This window comes from Gobio gobio (assembly GCF_949357685.1).
Source record: "Gobio gobio genome assembly, chromosome: 23".
Taxonomy (NCBI): domain Eukaryota; kingdom Metazoa; phylum Chordata; class Actinopteri; order Cypriniformes; family Gobionidae; genus Gobio; species Gobio gobio.
Genome location: NC_137119.1, coordinates 6,725,399 through 6,748,588, shown reverse-complemented (window position 1 = coordinate 6,748,588; position 23,190 = coordinate 6,725,399). Strand labels below are relative to the sequence as shown.

The window sequence follows — 23,190 nt, the reverse complement described above, 5'->3', positions numbered from 1 at the left end:
TGAAATAAGCCATAGTTTTGTTTTATTTGTAACTCTTTGGTAGATTATACATTTATAATCATTTAGTTTAGTTTTTATGTTTTTTGTTGTTGTTGTTTTCTATTATTTGTATACATTATATAATGGTTTACATTTATATTTCTTACTTCATTTTGCAATTGCAGTGCAATTTATACTTTTAAATGTAAATTTGCTGGTCGCACCACCTGACATTTTAGGTCTTTGAAACACCACAACTCAAAAAGTCAATTGAATAAAAAAAATGTATTCAATTTGATATGTGACATGTATTTATAATAATCCTTTTTTTTAAAGGAAAATAATGAATTCGGACACAAAAAAAATACGTCATGTAATTGACCCTTATACTTAAAAACGTTATAGAATAGTGCATAAGTATGCAAATTGGGACACACCTATTGATTTTATTAGTTTATTAGTTAATATTGAAATATTCTTAAAACATCCTTTTGACTAAAATGAGACATTTTAATTTGTGATTCTATGGAAGCATGTTTCCGCTTGTTTTGCAGAATAAAAAAGGTAATTGCAACTTTTTTTTCCCACAATTCAGAATTTTTTTCTTGCAGTTTCAAGTTTACATCTAACAATTATGACTTTATATCTCGCAATTGCGAGTTTATATCTCGAAAGTCTTAGAAAAAAAGTCTGTGAGATTGAAATTGTGAGATAAAAATTGCAATTATCTTTTAAAATGTTTTATTCTGTGGCCGAAACAAGCTTCCATAAGATCTCCATCACTGAAATGGTGTTTTAGAATGAAAAGGAAAATGCTGTAATACAATCTTTTTTATTTATATATATTTAATATAGCACAAATTAAAGGCAGTACAAAAGATTTAAATTTTTTTTTACAATAATGAGAATTTATGCCAATTTTCCAATATGTGTTTAAAGTAGAAAACCACCCATGATATAATTTTTTTTTATAAAAATTGTTTTTCTTTTTGCAAAAAAAATATTTATTTATTTGATTTTGAGGTGAAATATGACCTGTACATGTTTTTTTTTTTAAATGAGATTCACCCTAGTATAACTGCTTATTAGAGCATAGCAATAGTATCTAAGGGGGTGGGGCTTAGCGGAGAAAGTGTGCCTTTTTTTCTAGCAAGCTTTTCTTTTCTTTTTTTTTATTTCCTCTTCCCTCATTTAAATGTTTGGAACCCCTTCCTTACCAAGTGTGAGCATTTTACATTGCCACAACAGAAACATGCTCAAATGTATACCAGTTGACAAATTCCTGGCAGTAAATCAGCAAGCCCTACCTGTAATGTGTGTATGTTAGGCTGGACGACACAGAGTCACACCAAGGTGAAGCTCTCTCCCCAGGGCCATTAATTTGACCAATCAGATTGCATCGTCCAAGACCACAAGGGTCTGATTCTATCTGGCTAGGTCATCGTGCAGGGTTAAAGTAATTACTTTAAAAAAACACACACAGAATAAGACAGAATAGAGCATCCAGATCTTTTTTTCTGAGTGCCACTCCTTTTCTATTTTGTGTCCTGTTGAGTTATCCCGCTCTTTTGTTGAGCCCACAACTCAGAGGGGCCGTTGATCAAGGTCACCATCAAGAGCCGGCTGGAAAACAGGTTTAAAGTCCTTATAGTCCCTTATAGACCAACTCCATTCATCTCCACTGCCCTCAACCAGCTCACCCTGTTTTTCATCCTTAGTCGCAGTCATTTTTTTCATCCCTTCATCATCTTCCCTGACCTCACATCATTATCCTCCATCTCCCCCTCCTGCACTCCTCCGCTGCCTCCGTTCAGCCACAGGAAAGCTGCTCTGTGATAATGGGACTGTAATTACATGGCAAAAAAATAGTTTTCATAATATATATTTTGTACTATTATGATATTATTAAGAATAAGAAATATATAATATTGTAATATAAAATATGATAATAATAATAAATAAATGAAAACTTGAAAAATACAATTAATACTAATAAAATATTAGATATTTTGAGAATATAAAATAAAATGAATAAAAACAGTTTATCCCACTGCAATTACACTGCAAAAATGTTTTTATTTTAAATTATTATAATTTTTGTTTCTAGTAAATATGTATATAGCATTAGATATTAAGAAGAAATATATAATATTGTAATATAAAATAATAACAATAAAATAAAATGTATTTAATTTTATTATGTTTTACAAAATAAATATAATAATAATAATAACATTGAAAAAAAAAGATATGTTAAGAATATAAAATAACATTAATAAAAAAATATCAGATTGATAGGCCTAATTGAATATTATGAAATATATCAAATAATAATATAAAATTAATATTATTAATAAAAAATATCAGATTGATAGGCCTAATGAAACATTATGAAATATATCAAATAATAATATAAAATACAATTAATATTATTAAAAAAAATATCAGATTGATTGGCCTAATGGAACATTATGAAATATATCAAATAATAATATAAAATTTAATTAATATTTTTAATAAAAGTATCAGATAGATAGGCCTAATGGAACATTATGAAATATATCAAATAATAATATAAAATAAAATTAATATTATTAATAAAAGTATCAGATTGATAGGGCTAATGGAACAGGTTTACTGGTTTCCAGTAAATATTCATAAAGCATAAGATATTAAATTAAAATAACAAAATAAATATTAAAATAAAATAAAATATAATTTATTTAATTATTTGTATATATATTAAGGATATAAAAGAAAAATATATAAAAAATATCAGATTGATAGGCCTAATGGAACATTATGAAAAATATCAAATAATAATATAATATAAAATGTATTCGTCATATTTTGTTAATCATAATGGTGTTTGTTTAATGTTTCCAGTAAATATTTATATAGCATAAGATATTAAATTAAAATAAAATAAATATTAAAATAAATTATTTGTGTATACTGTATATTAAGGATATAAAATAAAAATTAATATAAAATATCAGATTGATAGGCCTAATGGAACATTATGAAATATATCATTTACATGTATGCATTTGGCAGACACTTTTATCCCTTATTACATGGATATCAAATAATAATATAATATAATATAAAATACAATTATGACAACGTATTCGTTAAATTTTATTTATCATAATGGTGTTTGTTTAATGTGTCCAGTCCAGTTTATATAGCATAAGATATTAAATTAAAATACTAACAGAACTATTAAAATATAATGTATTTTACTTCATTATTTTTTTATAAATTATTATTAATAATAGTAATAATAATAATAAAATTAATAAAATATTAGATATACTATCAAATAAAATAGATTAAAATGTTCAGATTGATAGGCCTAATGGAACATTATGAAATATATCAAAAATAAAAAGTTATTGTCGTATTTTATTTATCATAATGGTGTTTGTTTAGGTCAGTTTAGGAGGCATTATTCTCCTGGTTATTGTTTGACCCTGGACTCGATACAGGGAGATTCCTACTTCTGCAGAGTTATGATGTGTTATTATTGTTCGGAGGCAGTAAGGTATGCCGAGCTGATTGAGTGGAGTGGATGTTTAATTAAGTTGATGAGTGCTTTAATTGAAGGCATAAATGGCATGCCTGTGAATATGATCCGTCATATTCCATTTGAGTTTTATGTAGATGAACACATTATTTTAATGGTCCGTCATTTTACAGCACTGGAGGGAGGGGGTGCTGGGAGAGAGAGAGGGCAAGAGGAGGGAGACGGAGGGGTGAGGGAGGTTAGGAGGAGGAGACGTTTCTCCAGAGTCAGATGGGAATTAAAAGATGTTTCTAATTCACAGCGTTGCCTCCTGGGTACATTAATAATGCAAGGCCAGTCATTTATGTTTTGGTAGAATCTCAGATGAAGAGAGAGAACAGAAATTCACTTTGTCTGGATAAGCAGGAGGTTCCACACACAAGCAGATTGTTGCTCAGGTAAACGGATTTGAGATGCTGGGCGGCAGCTCTTAAAGAGCGACCCATGTTAATTGACTGCTTGGGAAAGCAAAAACTATAATGGCTTATTAGTCATGAACAGGGACGAGCAGAGAGGGAGAGAGGCGCCTGCAATCATTACCGGCATGATAAAGAGACATTAATTAAGCAAAAGAACAATGTTGTAAAAATTAGCTGCTTAATATTTGTAAATGATTGCGCTTTTCATACATTCATTAGCTTACAGTCTGGGGTTCAGAACAAAATGTTTATTCAGTCTAGTGAAATTCTGCATTGATCTAGCCTGTGATCAAATGCAATTTTGTAAAATAGCCTATTTGTCATATCCCTCACATCCGTCCCTCCCATCCCCACCCCACAAAATTGACACAAACTGGCTAAAAATCACAAGCTCCAATCTGATTGTCTGTCTGGTCACATTTACCGTTGTTTGCCGAATTTTCGCAAGAGAAATCTAGTCATTTTAATAGGAATACATGCAATCGTGCATTTGTATGATGGTGAAATCTTTTTCCCTGCTTAGACTTCGCAACGGGTTCAAGTTGTCCTTGCTGATTCGCCACATTTATGGTTTGAGAGGGGCTTTTGTGAGCTGTGATACACTATTGACAATAGACAGTTAAATTTCGCCAAAATATTGCTAATGTGACAGCTCTAAATATGCTCAAGTACACTTAAACTTGAAGGGTTAGTTCACCCAAAAATGAAAATTCTGTCATTAATTACTTACCCTCATGTCGTTCGACACCCGTAAGACCTCCGTTCATCTTCGGAACACAAATTAAGATATTTTAGTTGAAATCTGATGGCTCTGAAAGGCCTCCATTGGCACAATGCACGGTTCACTCTCAAGACCCTTAAAAGGTACTAAAGACGTCGTTACAAAGTCCATCTCACTACAGTGGTTCTACAATAACTTTATGAATCGGCGAGAATAGTTTTTGTGCGCAAAAAAACCCTAAATAACAACTTATATAGTGATGAATATTTCAAAACACGGCCTCATGAAGTTTCGAAGCGTTATGAATCAGTGAGTCGATTCAGCAGTTTGGATCGCCAAATTTCAGCAGTTTGGCGGTTTGACACGCGATCCGAATCATGATTCGACTCACTGATTCATAACGCTTCGAAGCTTCATGATGCCGTGTTTTGAAATCGTCATCACAATATAAGTCGTTATTTAGGGGGTTTTAGCGCACAAAAACTATTCTCGCCGATTCATAAAGTTATTGTAGAACCACTGTAGTGAGATGGACTTTGTAACGACGTCTTTAGTACCTTTTAAGGGTCTTGAGAGTGAACCGTGCATTGTGCCAATGGAGGCCTTTCAGAGCCATCGGATTTCAACTAAAATATCTTCATTTGTGTTCCGAAGATGAACGGAGGTCTTACGGGGTGTCGAACGACATGAGGGTAAGTAATTAATGACAGAATTTTCATTTTTGGGTGAACTAACCCTTTAAGTACACATAGTTAAAAGACTGGGACGAGACTACACTTTTTCTAACCCCTTTGCACTCTCTACAGGTGGAATGTGCTCGGCCTGCAGGGGGCGCTGCTCAGTCATTTTGTGGAGCCGGTATATCTGTACAGCCTGACGGTGGGCAGCCTGAGACACACGGGTCACTTCTCTAGGATGATGAACCACAGGCTGGAGAGAGTCGGCCCTCTGCCCACCTGCTACCGCCGTAACCAGCCTTTACTAAGCGGTATTTCCCTTTCTCTCTTGACTACATGTTAAATAGACTATGAACAATAGTATGTGTTTGTTTGGCTAATTGGAATTACCAAATATCAATGTCCCTGTTGAAATGTAGATCCCTGATGTAACTGGTCTTACTTGCACCTCTCCGAGCAGGATTCGAACCCGCGTTAACTGGCATGGGAGGCAGGCTCCCTAGGATGCTAGAGTAACGGAGGCCAAGTAGTAAGAGCTACCAGGATGTTAAAGGGCAGCCCTGAGTCGTGTCATTTACAGGACATTCACTTGGAAGAATAGAAGTAGTATCGGATCCACAATTGCATTCAAAGTTTAGAACATACTTGAGCTTATTTCTCTCCATGAATTTGCCGACCTGAACACATATTTGTACTTTTTCAAACACAAATTGTATACTCATCTTTAACGTCCTTGTTAACGCCTCCCACGCCGGAGACCCCGGAGCGAATCCCACTCGGATTGGGTTGAGTACCAGTAACAACTGTGCGTGTAAACCTCACTGTCACTCCCCTGGCCTCATAAGGTATGCTAGTGACTGACACTAGAGGCTGCAGTTTTTAGCATTCTTGTTAGCGTCCACTTCCAATCCTTGTTAGCGCCCGGCTCCCACACAGGAGACCCTGGTTCGAATCCCAATCTGAGCAGGTTGAGTAGTCAAGTCAAGTCAAGTCAACTTTATTTATATAGCGCTTTTAACAATGCAGATTGGACCGGTTACATTTGGTGCTGTGACCCGGATGGGAGTGAGGTTTAGGTGAATGAGTTTAACGTAAGCCACTAAGAGCTGTGTGTGTAAACCTCACTCGTCTGATCTCAAGAGGCGCATTAGCGACTGACATTAGAGGCTTCTGTCTTTAGCATCCTTGTAGCTTGCCTGGCTCCCATGCAGGAGACCCCGGTTCGAATCCCAATCTGAGCAGGTTGAGTAGGACCGGTTTTGTTCGGTACCGTGACCCGGATAGGAGCGAGGTTAAGGGGGCGAGTGTAACGTAGGCAAGTAAGAGCTGTGTGTGTAAACCTCACTGTCACTCCCCTGGCCTCAAGAGGTGTGCTAGTGACTGAAACCAAAGGCTACAGTTTTTAGCATTCTTGTTAGCGTCCACTTCCAATCCTTGTTAGCGCCCGGCTCCCACACAGGAGACCCTGGTTTGAATCCCAATCTGAGCAGGTTGAGTAGGACCGGTTACATTTGGTGCCGTGACCCGGATGGGAGTGAGGTTTAGGGGAGTGAGTATAACGTAGGCAAGTAAGAGCTGTGCATGTAAACCTCATTCCCCTGATCTCAAGAGGCGCACTAGCAACTGACGCTAGAGGCTGCTGTCTTTAGCATTCCTTGTTACCGCGCCTGCCTCCCACACCCGAGACCCCAGTTTAAATCTCGCTCTGAGCAAGTCAAGTAGGACCGGTTACATTTGGTGCCGTGACTCGGATGGGAGCGAGGTTTAGGGGAAATGAGTTTAACGTAAGCCAGTAAGAGCTGTGTGTGTAAACCTATCTCCTCTGATCTCAAGAGGCGCACTAGTAACTGACGCTAGAGACTGCTGTCTTAGCATCCTTGTTAGCTCGCCCGGCTCCCACACAGGAGACCCTGGTTCGAATCCCAATCTGAGCAGGTTTAGTAGGACCGGTTACATTTGGTGCCGTGACCCGGGTGGGAGTGAGGTTTAGGGGAATGAGTAAACGTAGGCCAGTAAGAGCTGTGCATGTAAACCTCACTCCCCTGATCTCGAGAGACGCACTAGCGACTGATGCGATAGGCTGCTGTCTTTAGCATCCTTGTTAGCGCCCGCCTCCCACACCCGAGACCCCAGTTTGAATCCCACTCGGAGCAAGTCAAGTAGGACCGGTTACATATAGTGCCGTGACCCGGATGGGAGTGAGGTTTAGGGGAATGAGTTTAACATAGGCCTGTGAGCTCGGCTATGTAGCGTGCTCGGCTCCCACGCAGGAGACCCCGGTTCGAATCCCAATCTGAACAGGTTGAGTAGGACCGGTTACATTTGGTGCCGTGACCCGGATGGGAGCGAGGTTTAGGGGGCGAATGTAACGTAGGCCAGTAAGAGCTGTGTGTGTAAACCTCACTGTCACTCCCCTGGCCTCAAGAGGTGTGCTAGTGACTGACACTAGAGGCTGCAGTTTTTCGCATTCTTGTTAGCGTCCACTTCCTACGGCAGAGACCCTGGTTCTAATCCCATTCAGAGCAGGTCGAGTAGGACCAGTTACACGTATCACCACCTAGTGGACTCTTCTGTCTCAATTCACCTTGAGCATGCTCAAAAATTGGGCTACACATCAATATGGACCCTATTGACCCTAAGGTAAAAATGATGTAATGCGGACAGTACACAGACTATCGAAATGAGTATACGACCAAAGTATACTTTAGGCTTTACACTATCAACCCCAAGGTTATGAGTTTAATTTTAATGGAACACACATATTAATAAAATGTACAGCTTGAATGCACTGTTAAACCTTACACCTTGCCAATGCTCTAGCAGATGTGACCTTAAGCGCACTGAGGACACTCTGTTTCGCTCCATCACTTTGTTAAACTGCTCTCTTGAGCCTCAGTACGGCAGACGGACTGCTCTATTGGATCTACCCATCCTCCAAGTCAATCTCATCAAACACCTTATCACTGCCATTGAAGAGAGAGAGATCCATTCACTCTTCCTCACATGCCCAGTGGGCCGCATGTCTCCGGCACGACCCTATTCACCACCATTGATGAGCTTCTCTTCCTTTGTCTGGTCTCTCTTGTTGGGGAAAATGGACTGGTTATTTTAGGCATCGCCATCATAAAGGGTGCAGAGTTCCCAAGAAGCGGCTGAGATCTCTTATCATAAGGAAAGCAAATGGCCCCTTCAGTCAGGACGCTAAAGTGAGGCTGTCCTCAGTGGTCATACCTGCACTAAATCAGATGTCAAATACATCAGATTTATTGTTTTAACAGCATTCTTGTGTAAAATACTCTGATAGACAAAATCATTAGTGACAGTAAATGAAGACAGCTTGAGGGAAAATAAAAATGAACAGCATTTCCTTCAAACTTTTCCTGAGACTCATTATTTGTTTATTATCGACTTATTTAATTATTTAGGCATACTTATGCACAGAAGAGATCATTAAAATGTGTTTTACTTAATGCAGGTTGCATTTTATTATGCAAATATTAGATTAAAGCTCCAAACAACAGTATGTTTACAAATAATGTACTGTATGTATAATAAATGTGCAGAATATGAAGGTGTTTAAAGGTTAAGAAATATTAAAATTATACACATACATGAGATGAAAAATAGTCTTCCAAGAATTTTTTTTTATTCTACATGGAGGTTGTAACCTCATGGACATCGTGTTGCGATCACATGACCAGCTGTCACACAATTGAAAATCTATCCAGTAGGGCTGTAATCAACCAAAGAAAATCTTGGTCGACTGAGGTCCTGAAATTTTTTGACAAAAAATCTACTAAAAATGACGTTACTTGGTGGCCTTGTTGTCTGGCTAAATGAATTATAAATAAACTTAAAAACTAGTAGGCTATTTGCAGTATATTAAATCGTTTTTGACATTTTTATTTTGGACTAAAATGAGTCTGACACACGAGTCTGTCGGCTCTGACAGCGTTGCATCACGTGCACCTGCGCAATATCATAGCCTATGATTTCCGAAAATATAGTAACTGTTACTATGTTGTCAACTAGTGATATCATCACAAGAACTTTTGAGGAATATGCAACATAATTTAGACAATTGTTTTTGTCATATGTATTATAATAACTGACAGACACTATGATTTCAGCCGCTCCAACGATGATTTCAGCTCCAACATAGAAGCTCAGCTCAGCTACGTGGCTGAGAGACAAATAGACTATTAACTTAAAGCGGTAACACTTTAGAATAATGGTCATTAGTTAACATTAGTTAACTAAATTAGTTAACATGAACTAATAATGAACTGCACTTATAAAGCATTTATTAATCTTTGTTAATGTTAATTTCAACATTTACTAATACATTATTAAAATCTTGTAAACATTAGTTAATGCACTGTGAACTAACATGAACAAACCATGAACAGCTGGATTTTTATAACTTACGTTAACAAAGATGAACAAATACAGTAACAAATGTACTGCTCATGGTTAGTTCATGTTAGTTAAAACATTAACTAATGTTAACTAATGACCATTATTCTAAAGTGTTACCCTTAAAGCTTTTACTCTTAAACATAAAATGCACGTCAACTTTAATAAAAAAGGAATATTTATTAAACAAGCCAGATCAAGAGCAGAAACGAAATAAAGTGCAACTCAAAACAGACGGGGCAACCTAACGCAGACAAGTTAGCGTACCGTTTTTAGGTGATATGACATGTTTGTCGTCGAGCTATGATAAGCAAACTGTTGCTTGCAAAATTTGCATTCAACTTTTTTCCCATTTTCTATTTTAAAAAAATGCTGCCACACTGCCGATGTCTTTGTTGACATGGTAGAAGAGGACTAACTAGGAAAACACCCTCACAATTAAATAAATAATTGACCTATACAGCAAAGTAGCGTCAATCTGTCTCTCTTCTCCAGTAGGTTGGGCTAATCCAAAAGAAGTGAAAACTAGGGGGTGTTCTGATTATTATTATTATTATTATTATTATTAAATGAACGCGGCCAAACTGATGAAATGAACGCGGCAAAACTGAATAAATGAACGCGGCAAAACTGATGAAATGAACGCGGCAAAACTGATTAAATGAACGGGGCCAAACTGATGAAATGAACGCGGCAAAACTGATGAAATGAACGGAGCCAAACCGATGAAATGAACGGGGCCAAACTGATGAAATTAAGGCGGCAAAACTGATTAAATGAACGCTGCAAAAAAACGACCAATCAGAATTTTGGTCGAGCCAGAACGTATCGACTAATCGACTGGGAGATTACAGCCCTACTATCCAGACTGAATCCATCAATGTATGAAAAAGAAAAGGAACAAAAGACAAACTAAAGAAGTTAGTAATCAAATTTAACCCTTAAATGCATGAATGTTTTGCCAATCATTCTTACATATTCGGGTCTGGTTCTCTACCTGTCGCGCTAATATAAAACTCCCCTGATATTAGAGTAACAATTACAGATGAATAAAATGAAGCATATTTTGTTCCCTTTTGGAGCTTGGAAGGGTTCAGTTTGAGCAGACATTTTATCCTGTGGTCTGTGTGGGTCCTAACACCCCAGTATAGTGATGGGGACACTATACTGTAACAAGCCCCGTCCTTCGGATGAGACGTTAAACCGAGGTCCTGACTCTCTGTGGTCATTCAAAATCCCAGGATGTCCTTCGATAAAGAGTAGGGGTGTAACCCCAGCATCCTGACCAAATTTGCCCATTGGCCCCTGTCCATCGATATATATATATATATATATATACACAGTGCTTTAAGTGGGCCGGTACGCGCCGGTACTCAGTACCGCCACTTCCAAATATAGCTCTTGAGCTCCAGAACGTGCTTTTAGCGTACCGGTACGCTCATTTGCGAGCAGAGACTACATTACCCATACACCCTTGAGTTTTAAAAGTGAAAAGCGCATGCGTCGCTTTTGCCTCTGTCAGTAGGCTTGTTTGAGATGCGCCTCGCCTGAAATTCAGCCGAGACTAGGCGGCTGCAGTGAGGAGAGGAGTGAAAAAAGTGCAGGCAAGATGGACAGTTCTCTCTTCTCGTAGTGGATCAGACAACTGCGAGATCAAAGGCGGATATCGCGGGATTCACACTTGTGCGCTTTGTTGCTGATAAACTGGATGTAATTTAAGTTCTTTTGCTTTTATATGAAAATAAATATGATGAACAAGACACCCAAATGTTTTATTTATTTCCATTCGAAAGACGTGTTTATCAATCATTTTTACTTTAATTACATACTAGTTTTTAATAAAAACTTAATAAAAATTGTTGTCATATATATAAAAAAGTATATAAAAACGTTTTATATACTTTTTTATATATGACAACAATCACATAACCCACAGAGAGATCGCACTGTCTGAGAGTTTGGGAATATTCAAACATAAAAACATGATATATCAGAGTTTTAAAATCAAACATTTTAAAAAAGAACCATTCATCACGGTTGTTTAAACCAATAAGCATTAAGCTGTGTTGTCAGCAAGTCATTTCCCATCATGCTTTTGATCAGCGCAGTCGGTGGAGAGCAACTGCTCTCGACTGCAGAATCCGACACATCCGCCTTTCGCTCGCGAGAGTTTTTTGACATAGGTCAGCATGACATCAGAGCAAGGCGGACCGCCCTCGGACACATTTCTAACCGGCATGCATCTTGCGCTGATCACCGGTGATCGGTTCTGCGCAGATTTTGCTAATCTCAGACAAGCCTAGTGTCAACAACTCAGAGAGGGTGTGTGAAACACGCAACCATAGCTGCTCGGTTAAAGGGTTAGTTCACCCAAATATGAAAATTCTGTCATTAATTACTCACCCTCATGTCGTTCGATACCCGTAAGACCTCCGTTCATATTCCGAACACAAATGAAGATATTTTTGTTGAAAGCTGATGGCTGAGAAAGGCTTCAGACAGGCCTCCATTGGCATTCAGTACATTGACACTTCCAAGACCCATAAAAGGCACTTAAAACGTCGTTACAAAGTCCATCTCACCACAGTGGCCCTACAATAATTTTACAATGCGACGACAATAGTTTTTGTGCGCAAAAAAAAATCAAAATAACACCTTTATCTAGCTTGTTCTTGTCTTCCGTGTGTGCCTCCACGACGCATGTGACGTAGCGCCGGCGTTCGGGAATCCATGAAATACACACTTAAGCCCCATTTTGAGCACTACGCCGAGACCTAAAGCACGATCAATGTAGAATCCAACAGCTTAGACACGCGCATCTTCCTCTGCTCGTAAACAAATCACTTCTGGGTCATGTGTCCGAACGCCGGATCAGCGTCATATTCTTGTGCATGCGTCGTGGAGGCACACACAGAAGACAAGAACAAGTTGAATAAAGGTGTTATTTAAACTATTAAACTATTGTCACAAAAACTATTGTCTAACTATTAACTATTAACTATTGTCACAAAAACTATTGTCGTCGCATCGTAAAATTATTGTAGGGCCACTGTGGTGAGATAGACTTTGTAACGACGTTTTAAGTGCTTTTCATGGATATATGAAGTGTTAAGGTACTGAATGCCAATGGAGGCCTATCTGAAGCCTTTCTCAGCCATCAGATTTCAACTAAAATATCTTCATTTGTGTTCCGAATATGAACGGAGGTCTTACGGGTGTCGAACGACATGAGGATGAGTAATTAATGACAGATTTTTGGGTGAACTAACCCTTTAAAATACAAAGCACTTGTGGTGACGACGAGGACGAGAGCGACACTACTTCTATCGATGACAACAGCCGCATGTTGTAGCTATAGTTTCTAACTGTGTTGCTATTTGATTAGAAAAAAGTTAACATTGGCCTGCATGGTAGGCCTAATGAGGTGCCGAGGTGTCTTGCTTTGTAAATAAACGGTGAGTACCTCTGGTGAGTACCGGCACTTTATTTTTTCCACTTCAAGCACTGAATATATATACACACAATTGGCTTCATCACTCTGTCTCCTCTCCACCAATCAGCTGGTGTGTGGTGGGCGTTCTGGCGCAATATGGCTGCCGTCGCATCATCCAGGTGGTGCTGCACATTGGTGGTGGATGAGGAGATTCCCCCCTTCTATGTAAAGCGATTTGAGTGCCTAGAAAAGCGCTAAATAAATGTAACAAATTATTTGATATTGCCTGCCGCACTGCGTGATGTCAGTCCGAAACAGTTATTGAATAAATAAACTTAAAAATATTTCCACATGACTCTGCAAATGTTTGGTAGACACCGCACATATATTTGCATATATATGTTATAAAGAAAAATTCACAATTTTGTAAATTACCGTCATGTTTGTTTTATATAGTGATGAACAAGCAGCCCTGGTGGTTCGGGGCCTTAAAGGGTTAGTTCACCCAAAAATGAAAATTCTGTCATTAATTACTCATCCTCATGTCGTTCGACACCCGTAAGACCTCCGTTCATCTTCGGAACACAAATGAAGATATTTTTGTTGAAAGCTGATGGCTGAGAAAGGCCTCCATTGGCATTCAGTACATTCACACTCACAAGATCCATAAAAGGCACTAAAAACGTCGTTACAAAGTCCATCTCACTACAGTGGTTCTACAATAATTTTACGAAGCGACGACAATAGTTTTTGTGCACAAAAAAAAATCTAAATAACGACTTTATTCCACAAGTTCTTCCGTGTAGGCCTCGGACGTGAACTCACGAAGCACCACGACGCATGCGCGAGAATATTACGCAGATCTTTTAACTTTCGTAGTTTGCATATAGGGAGGATCGGCTCTGGGGTGGCGTGTCTAGATGGTAACCTTCGTACTGTGAAAGTCTTGCATGATTCACTCAAACCTACTCTTTGTCAGCAAAAAATGAAATTGCATGACTTTAGTGAGGATGTCCTTCAAATACGGGTCATACACTTTAGCACATCACTTTTAGAAGATACAAAGTGGCATTTAAGAGTAGCTTTATGTCAAATACAGCGATCACATTCAGCAGCATCTTGTGTAAAATACTCTACATGATGGATAGACGACAACATTGTGACTGACAGTAAATGATGAAGCCTGCTTGCGGTAAAATACAAATTAAGTGCTCTATTATAGACGTATATGGATAAACGGAATGAAGAGTGTGAAATGACACCGTGAAAGAGTGAGCGAGGCTCCAAGAAGGACGCTGCGTTACGGCATAAAAGGATATGCACGTTATTATAGCAGACAATTTATTCCACCTGTTTGAGGCCTTGGATAGAGAATCTGAGATTTGCCGGAGGATTAAAGGAATAGTTCCTCCAAAAATGAAATGCTATATGACCATCTTTATAATGTGGAAAACAAAAAGACAACAATTGCTCTTTTTCAGGATAGGAGATCCAGCAACTAGTTTTTTTTCCTCACAGTTTTATCATATGGCTTCAGAAGACTTTGAATTCTCATATGGTCCTCATAACTCATATGGTCCATTCTTATATGTGACCCTGGACCACAAAACCAGTCATAAGTCTCACCGGTATATTTGTGGCAATGGCCAACAATACATTGTGTGGGTCAAAATGATTGATTTTCCTTTTATGCCAAAAATCATTAAGATATTAAGTAAAAATCATGTTCCATGAAGATATTTTGTACATTTCCTACCATAAATATACCAAAAATGTATTACTATTAGTAATATGCATTGCTAAGGGCTTCATTTGGACAACTTTAAAGGCGATTTTCTCATTATTTCGATTTTTTTGCACCCTCAGATTCCAGATTTTCAAATGTACCTCGGTCAAATATTGTATATCCTAACAAACCTTACATCAATGGAAAGCTTATTTATTCAGCTTTCAGATGATGAATAAATCTCAAATTCAAAAAAATCGACCTTTATGACTGGTTTTGTGGTCCAGGGTCATATATGGTCCTCATAACTCATATGGTCCATTCAGAGCGCGGCAATCACAGGCCCCATAATCCAAAAATAGCACATTTCGGCAATATTTCTTTTAAGTTCCACAGCAGAAAGAACGTCACACAGGTTTGAAATGACAGTGGGTCAGTAAAAGATGAGAAAAATGACATTTCTAGGCAAACTATCCCTTTAAGGCTGCTTAAAATTGAGTCCTCTGCTAGCGTGTTTTGCTAAACATAAACACCAAGCTTCATGTTTGGATTTGTGAATATTCACACGAGCACAGTTGTCCTCCATGTCAAAGTTCTCTCCTTTATCAATGCTTTCCACAGTTTAGCAAACATGCTACTGCGTTAAAACGCGTTACACCATTGTGTCTCGTGTAAAGCAATCCAGAAGTCAGCAGCACAGCTCATGGGCATGCTATCATACTCTCCACTTTAAGAAAGAAATAATGCCATGCTAATTGGTGTAGCGATGCGGCAATGATTGAGGAGCCCGAGAGATCCTTTGTGCCTGGAACCAGTGTTTACCTCAAAGATAGCACAGACGACACACAGACATGCTCGCCTGCTAATGAAACACTTCAGCAATCACATGCTAAATAGAACCTCCCTCGAGTGCTCTTTCTCTTGCTTTCTCTCACTAAAGTCTCCCTTCTCTTTTCTTGCATGCACAGGCCTGAGCAACAGCGACTGCAGACAGCAGGGGAAGTCTGTGTGTTACAGTGTCAATTGGACGGCAGGCGACACCCAGCTGGAGGTGCTCAACGCGTCTACAGGGAAGAGGAGGGACTCCGGAGCTCCGTCCAGACTTTGCAAGCATGCGCTTTTTGCACGTTGGATCAGACTCTATCGAAAGGTGAGGTCACCGCTGAATAGAAAGTCTTTTTATTTAACTCTACGCGCATGATGTCGGCATTTTAAATTGTTAAACGACTTGGCATTAATGCACAAAAACTAGATTCCAAAAAAACTAGATTGCCACTGGGGGCACTATAGCAAGCATTTGCTTAAAGGGATAGTTCACCCAAAAATGAAAATTAGCCCATGATTTACTCACCCTCAAGTCATCCTAGGTGTACATGACATTCTTCTTTCAGACGAATAAAGTCCTGACTCTTCCAAGCTTTATAATGGTGACTACTTGGTTCATTTTTGAAGTCCATAAAACGGCATCTATCCATCATATAACTGCTCCACACGGCTCTGGGGGTTAATAAAGGCCTTCTGAAGCAAAGTGGTGCTTTGTGTAAGAAAAATATCCATATTTAAAACTTTATAGACTAAAATAACTAGCTTCCGGCGGTATGCAAGTCGACTAGCGCCAAAAGAGTGACCCCTGACAAGATGTACAGGAGCATCTCAAGCTTTGACGCCTCTCGTGGATAGGGCTGGGCAAAAATCTCAAGCCCCTCTTCTCTTATATTGAAATCCTCCGCCATTTCTCTTTAAAAAATTCTCGTTTTAGACTAATTCATGACCGGTGTTTTGTTTTGCTCCATCCTCTGCGCTTCTGGGTCAAGGGTTCAAGTGTCAAGTGTCACTCTTTCACCATAAGTAGACTTGACTGCCGGAAGCTAGTTATTTTAGTCTATAAAGTTTTAAATATGGATATTTTTCTTACACAAACACACCACTTCGCTTCAGAAGGCTGTGTGGAGCAGTTATATGATGGATAGGTGCACTTTTATGGACTTCAAAAACAAACCAAGAAGTCACTTCCATTATAATGCCAGGACTTTTTTTTAATATAACTCCGATTTTATTCGTCTGAAAGAAGAATGTCATATACACCTAGGATGGCTTGATTGTGAGTAAATCATGGGCTAATTTACATTTTTGGGTGAACAGTCCCTTTAACTGGAGAAATAACCAGATTTGAACCCAAATTGTCACCACGATGTACCATACTCTAGATAAAAAAGTTCCGCATTTTTACTGTTTATCAACATTAGTCATTAAAAAGTATGCCGTGTACAGTACAGACTGCGCAGTATGCAGTACACTAGTATTTTATTACGGACATAGCCTTAAATATGGAATGAAACGGAAGTTGCACTAGTCTTTTCTTCCCTATTGTGACGTACATCTGAGTGAACCGGCTCAACCCAGGAGCGGGACTTGATTTTGTCCACTGGGAATTGATTACATCGTTGTCGTTTGTTAATTGCTGTGATCTCATGTGAGTGACAGGTTGCTGTAGGGAAGGGATAATTATCCTGCCCTCGCGCCGGTACACACTCATCAGAGAAGAGATGTCATTGGATGGGGAAGTTAATGTTTACGTAAAAAATAATGATGTGCACAGATAAATCATTTATAAAAATCACTGCAATAATGTATACAAAATAACAACTGTCAGTTTTGATTCCATGGTGACTATAGCCGCTTTTCCACCATCAGGCCGAATGGTTCTTAGAACGGTTCCAGTTATAATCCAGTTATAGGATTACAAACCGTTCTCAGCCCGGGATTCTCAGCATGGTTGGCTAACGGTTGTGTTTACTTCAGTCAAATTGAAATAGAGAAACTGGCAGCCAGGCAACATACAGCGACCAATCCTGAATGGTGACTTCACAGACGCATTCTCAGCACGGTTAGCCAACCGTAACGCCATAACATCCTCCATAACGCTGTCGCTATTGACATCTCTTATCAACTGAACACTCTTGCATTACCAAGGCAACGACTGACGCATTTGTATTACATTCCAAAGAGCTCTGTTATCAACCCCACATGGGAAAATTAAACCGCATACCTGCTGGGCCGGATCGCACGGAATGGAATGATTAAGCAACGAGAACATTTTGGCCTGATGATGGAAAAGCGGCTTTTAACTCTTGCCCCACCATTGACCGAAATTTACGGCTTTACGTGTTTTCACTGTTATACGGTAGGGGGCACTATGACATCTGAAAAAGTACAGTATTTCCTGATCAAAACACATGCGAAAAAAAGCAGAAACAAGCAATATCATATATAAACGAATGCATATGTAAAATAACACGATACTAAATGAAATGACGACCCAGGATAAGCTATAGGATTGTGAAGCTTTGGATTTTAAACCCTCATTTGTCCTCCTTTTTGGAGTTCCGCCGAATCGGCCTATAAAAACCCGCTCTAGAATCTTTATTGGGATGCAGCAGCATAGCGTCTAATGCCGTAAGATCTCTGGTCAAACAAATGATTGGCTGAAAGCGGTGTCAAATAAATATCTGATATATCATTGGTTAAAAACATAAACAAGTCTCCACAATGTGCTGGCTACGTCATATCATACCAAATCTCAAACGTTAACATGCCTAAACGTCAGACAATCAGCAGACCACATTTAATCCCGAATGGACAAAAGAGCACAAATTTATATCAAAAAGCACACTGAGTCGCTGTGAAGTGGACGTTAGTAGTCAAGGGAAAGCCGCCATTGACCGACATGCCAGCACGGAAAAACATAAAAGTAACCGACGAGCCCAAGAAGGCTACGTCTTCCCTTAGGTCATTTTTTCGAGAAGCAACATCACCTCAGGATGACAAAATCTCCGCTCCAGAGCTTTGTAAATATCTATCATAATCATGCAGTCAAGAATCACCAGTCATACAGAAATACATAACCAAATAATCTGGCACAGTGCCAGAAAAAATGTAATTTCTGGACATAAATAGACAAATAATGAATGCGAAAAATAAATACATAAATACACATTTCAGATAACAAAGAGCTGCCTGAGCTGCTAAAGAGGGGGAACTTCTTTAAGAACTGAAATGTGTATTTATTTATTTTTCGTATTCATTATTTGTTTATTTATGTATTTCTGTTATTTCCAGAAGTCCAGAAATGTTATGTTTTCAGACACTGTACACTTTGCAAGACAGGTTCCTCTCAGTAGTCAGTTTTTGAAACAGACATCACAATGTCTTGAACAAACACTTTTTTGCCTCTTCTGTTACACATAGGTCTACATCAAGATATATCGTAGATCAAATGGTCTGGCAATGAATAGAGTAGGCTATTGAAGAATCGCTGTATCATGATACCATTGATATGATGGACAAAATTGTATCGTAGTTGTGAGTACACCAGAGTCCTATATGCAATTATTCTTGCCTCACTAAATTTCGCAAAGTGTGCTCCTTTTTGGTGTTATGGAAATGGCCACCCTAGTGATCAGTGGCAGTGCTTTCGAAATTGAAAGTGAAAGTAAACCCGAGCGCACATTCAAACGTGATTTCAATACGTTACCACTGTTTGAAAGCTGCTCCCTGACCTGAGGCATGCGAATATCTCCCATTATGAAAGCTATCTGTGTAGTTAACCATCTCTTAGCTCTGTATCACGCTTGAAGAAAAATTTGCTCTCTATTTGCACTTTGAATATTGAGATAGTACTTTGATTATGGTTGCACTGAATATCTATGATCAATTTGTGGAAAAGGGTTCAGTTAGGGGGTCAAAAGTTGTAGAAGCTCATAAATCATGTGCAGTTCTAATGTCTGAAGAGACAATCATTCATAATCATACAATTCATAAACCTATGGTCGACTCGAACAGCTTGTGTTAGATGAGCTGATGGAATTGAAGCGACCGTTATCCACTGGAATTAAATTGGTTTTATTTCTATAAAAAGCTAAACGACAGTGGGGGGCGTAATGTAAACGTTGCCGCGGCATATTCTATCCTAACTTCACCATCACACTCTTCATATGACAATATGAAGCGAGACGAGAGATCTCGTCACACCCCAAGTTCCCAGCTTGGATCCGGCGGCGATTTCTCAGGTCAATATAAAGGACTGGTAACGCTTTATTTTGATGGTCCACTTTACAACCCCAAATCAGAAAAAGTTGGGACAGTATGGAAAGCGCAAAAAAAAAAAAAGAAAGTGATTTCTAAATTTACTTTGACTTGTATTTCATTGCAGACAATATGAACACAAAATATTTCATGTTTTGTCTGGTCAACTTCATGTCATTTGTAAATATGCATCCTTTCCTGTCATTCAGACCTGCAACACATTTCAAAAAAAGTTGGGACAGGAGCAATTTAGGGCTAGTAATGATGTAAAATGGTTAAATAATGGTGTGATTTGAAACAGGTGATGTCAACAGGTGATTGTAATTATGATTTGGTACAAAAGCAGCATCCAAGAAAGGTCAAATACTTTAGGAGCAAAGATGGGCCGAGGATTGACAGTTTGCCAACAAATACGTGAGAAAATTATTGAAATGTTTGAAAACAATGTTCCTCAAAGAAAGATAGGAAGAGATTTGGATATTTCACATTCAACAGTGCATAACATAATTAAAAGATTCAAGGAATCTGGAAGAATTTCAGTGCGTAAAGGACAAGGGCGCAAGCCTAAGCTGAACAACCGTGATCTCCGATCCCTCAGGCGGCACTGCATCAAGAATCGTCATTCATCTATAAGCGATATCACCACATGGGCTCAGGACTACTTTGGCAAACCTTTGTCAAGTACCACAATACGTAGTTATATTCACAAATGCCAGTTAAAACTGTACTGTGCCAAAAGGAAGCCCAATGTTAACAGTGTCCAGAAGCGCCGTCGACTTCTCTGGGCTCGGAGGCATCTGGGATGGACCATCACACAGTGGAAACGTGTACTGTGGTCAGAAGAATCAGTATTTCAGGTATTTTTTGGGAGGAATGGACGCCGTGTGCTCCGGACCAAAGAAAAGGATCATCCAGACTGTTACCAGCAACAAGTCCAAAAGCCAGGGTCTGTCATGGTATGGGGTTGTGTCAGTGCCCTTGGCAAAGGTAACTTGCACTTCTGTGAAGGCACCATTAATGCTGAAAAGTACATAGAGATTTTGGAGCATAATATGCTGCCTTCAAGAAGACATCTTTTCCAGGGACGTCCATGCATATTTCAACAAGACAATGCAAAACCACATTCTGCACACATTACAAAGTCCTGGCTGCGGAGGAGGAGGGTACGGGTACTTGACTGGCCTACCTGCAGTCCCGACCTGTCTCCAATAGAGAATGTGTGGCACATTTTGAAGCGCAAAATGCGACAACGAAGACCCCGTACAGTTGCCCACCTTAAGACTTGTTTGCAGGAAGAATGGGACAAAATTACACCTGAAACACTTCATCACTTGGTGTCTTCAGTCCCTAAACGTCTTTTAAGTGTTGTGAAAAGGAATGGCAACATTACAAAGTGGTAAATGCTTTACTGTCCCAACTTTTTTTGAAATGTGTTGCAGGTCTGAATGACAGGAAAGGATGCATATTTACAAATGACATGAAGTTGACCAGACAAAACATGAAATATTTTGTGTTCATATTGTCTGCAATGAAATACAAGTCAAAGTAAATTTAGAAATCACTTCTTTTTTTCTTTTTTTTTTGCGTTTTCCATACTGTCCCAACTTTTTCTGATTTGGGGTTGTAGACATTGTATTGACTATAAGTAACGTTGCACCTAACCTTACCCTAACTCTCATTAGAGTATTAGTAGACTATCTGCTAACACTTTATTTTTATGCTCTCCCCAACATTCTACTGACTATAAGTAACAATTACGTCAACTTATTCTACTAACCCTAACCCTAAAAGTCTACTAATAGAGTTAGTCGACATGTAGGTGCAATGTTACTCATGGTCAACAGTATGTCTAAAGGGAACCATCAGAATGAAGTGTAACCAAAGAACTAGTTGAGGATGAATAATTCTGTTTTTATTAACCACACCAGACAGCTCCCATTTGTTATGAGATGGAAAAAAAGCGCAGGGCAGAATTAGGCCCTCATCATGTAAATGTATGGGAGAGATGCCGGCTGCTGTACCAAATGCTGGCAGTTAAAGTCTAATGACTGTAGAAATGGTAATCATCTTGAAAAGCACTTGAGCGGCCTCCCATGGCAAACGCTCAGCGCTCGCAGTCAGGGACGCAAGAGCACACACACTAATCTCCAAAGAAACTTTTCTTTTCTCCGTTCACCGCACCCCTTTTTGCTCGCACTGTTTTTTTGTGTGTGTGAGTGTGCGACAAAGAAAGGCATAAAAGCACGGAGAATGTTCAATTGCTTGTGAAATTTAAATGGAGAGATTACACAGCTGCTCAAATGCCACGTTTGTGCCGGCTCATTCGTTTTGTTTTGCACTCTCACCATCTCTTCTGTCTGTCGGATCCCTCTTTCCTTCATTCTTTCTTTGGTTTCCTCTCTCTGTAGCTGGTGGTCCGTGGGGCGAGTGGTATGCCGCTGTACTGTGAAGCGAAGCAGGCGGCCGGCACCTACCAGACTGTGAAGCTGCAGTGGTTGAAGGGTCTACAGGAAGCAGGATTAGGGACCTGGGTCAGAAAACCTCCCGAGCAGGAAAACTTCACTCTGACTGTATGAATGCCGAAGCCTACCCTGGGCGTAATCGTCCCCTCGTCACCAAAACCAACTTCACCTGCCATCCAGATGCCACAGAAGTCCTTTCTCAACCCTAAAGTCAACAACATCCCACTGCCAAAACAATGACAAGAGTCGCGACTAGGTGGTAAACCTTGTTCTGTCAAACTTTCACAAATGTTGTATTTGTCGCTACCGGGGTAAGGGTGAGGTATGGAAGCGTTTTGTACCTTGCCTTTCGTAGCTTCTGAAGGGTATAGTTAACGTTAATCCCAAACGCAAGCGATTCTACAGATTTCATTGGTCATGCCAATCACAGTGTCGATTGTCTACACAACGCTAAAACAAATACTAGCCCCAACCTTAATTTGAGTTTAGCATTGGTAGCGCATCCTGATAGATCGCATTACTGTCTGTCGCGACTGAATCCCTCCATGATTTTTCTGATGCCTAAATTTTTAGACAGCTGACTGTTATTGAGTTGACCGATAAAATCTCTTTAAAAATTTGGAAAAAAATCACGTTAAAGTATGGTTAAATTACACTAATGAAAATAAACCATGGTTTTATTATAGTAACCAGGGCCTGACATT

The 23,190-nt window shown here is 39.0% G+C and overlaps 1 protein-coding gene across 1 annotated transcript in view; it reads left to right on the top strand.

Moving 5' to 3' along the window:
- adarb2 (adenosine deaminase RNA specific B2 (inactive)) overlaps window positions 1-22,704 on the top strand; it is a gene marked incomplete at its 5' end in the record, with an annotated part of 44,659 nt that extends 21,955 nt beyond the window's left edge. Inside the window, 3 exons of the mRNA XM_079805911.1 lie at window positions 5,494-5,675; window positions 15,908-16,089; window positions 22,433-22,704. Coding sequence (XP_079662037.1) covers window positions 5,494-5,675; window positions 15,908-16,089; window positions 22,433-22,600 — 532 coding nt within the window. The 3' untranslated portion in view covers window positions 22,601-22,704. The remainder of the gene's footprint in view (window positions 1-5,493; window positions 5,676-15,907; window positions 16,090-22,432) is intronic.
- Between the last annotated feature and the right edge of the window lie 486 nt (window positions 22,705-23,190).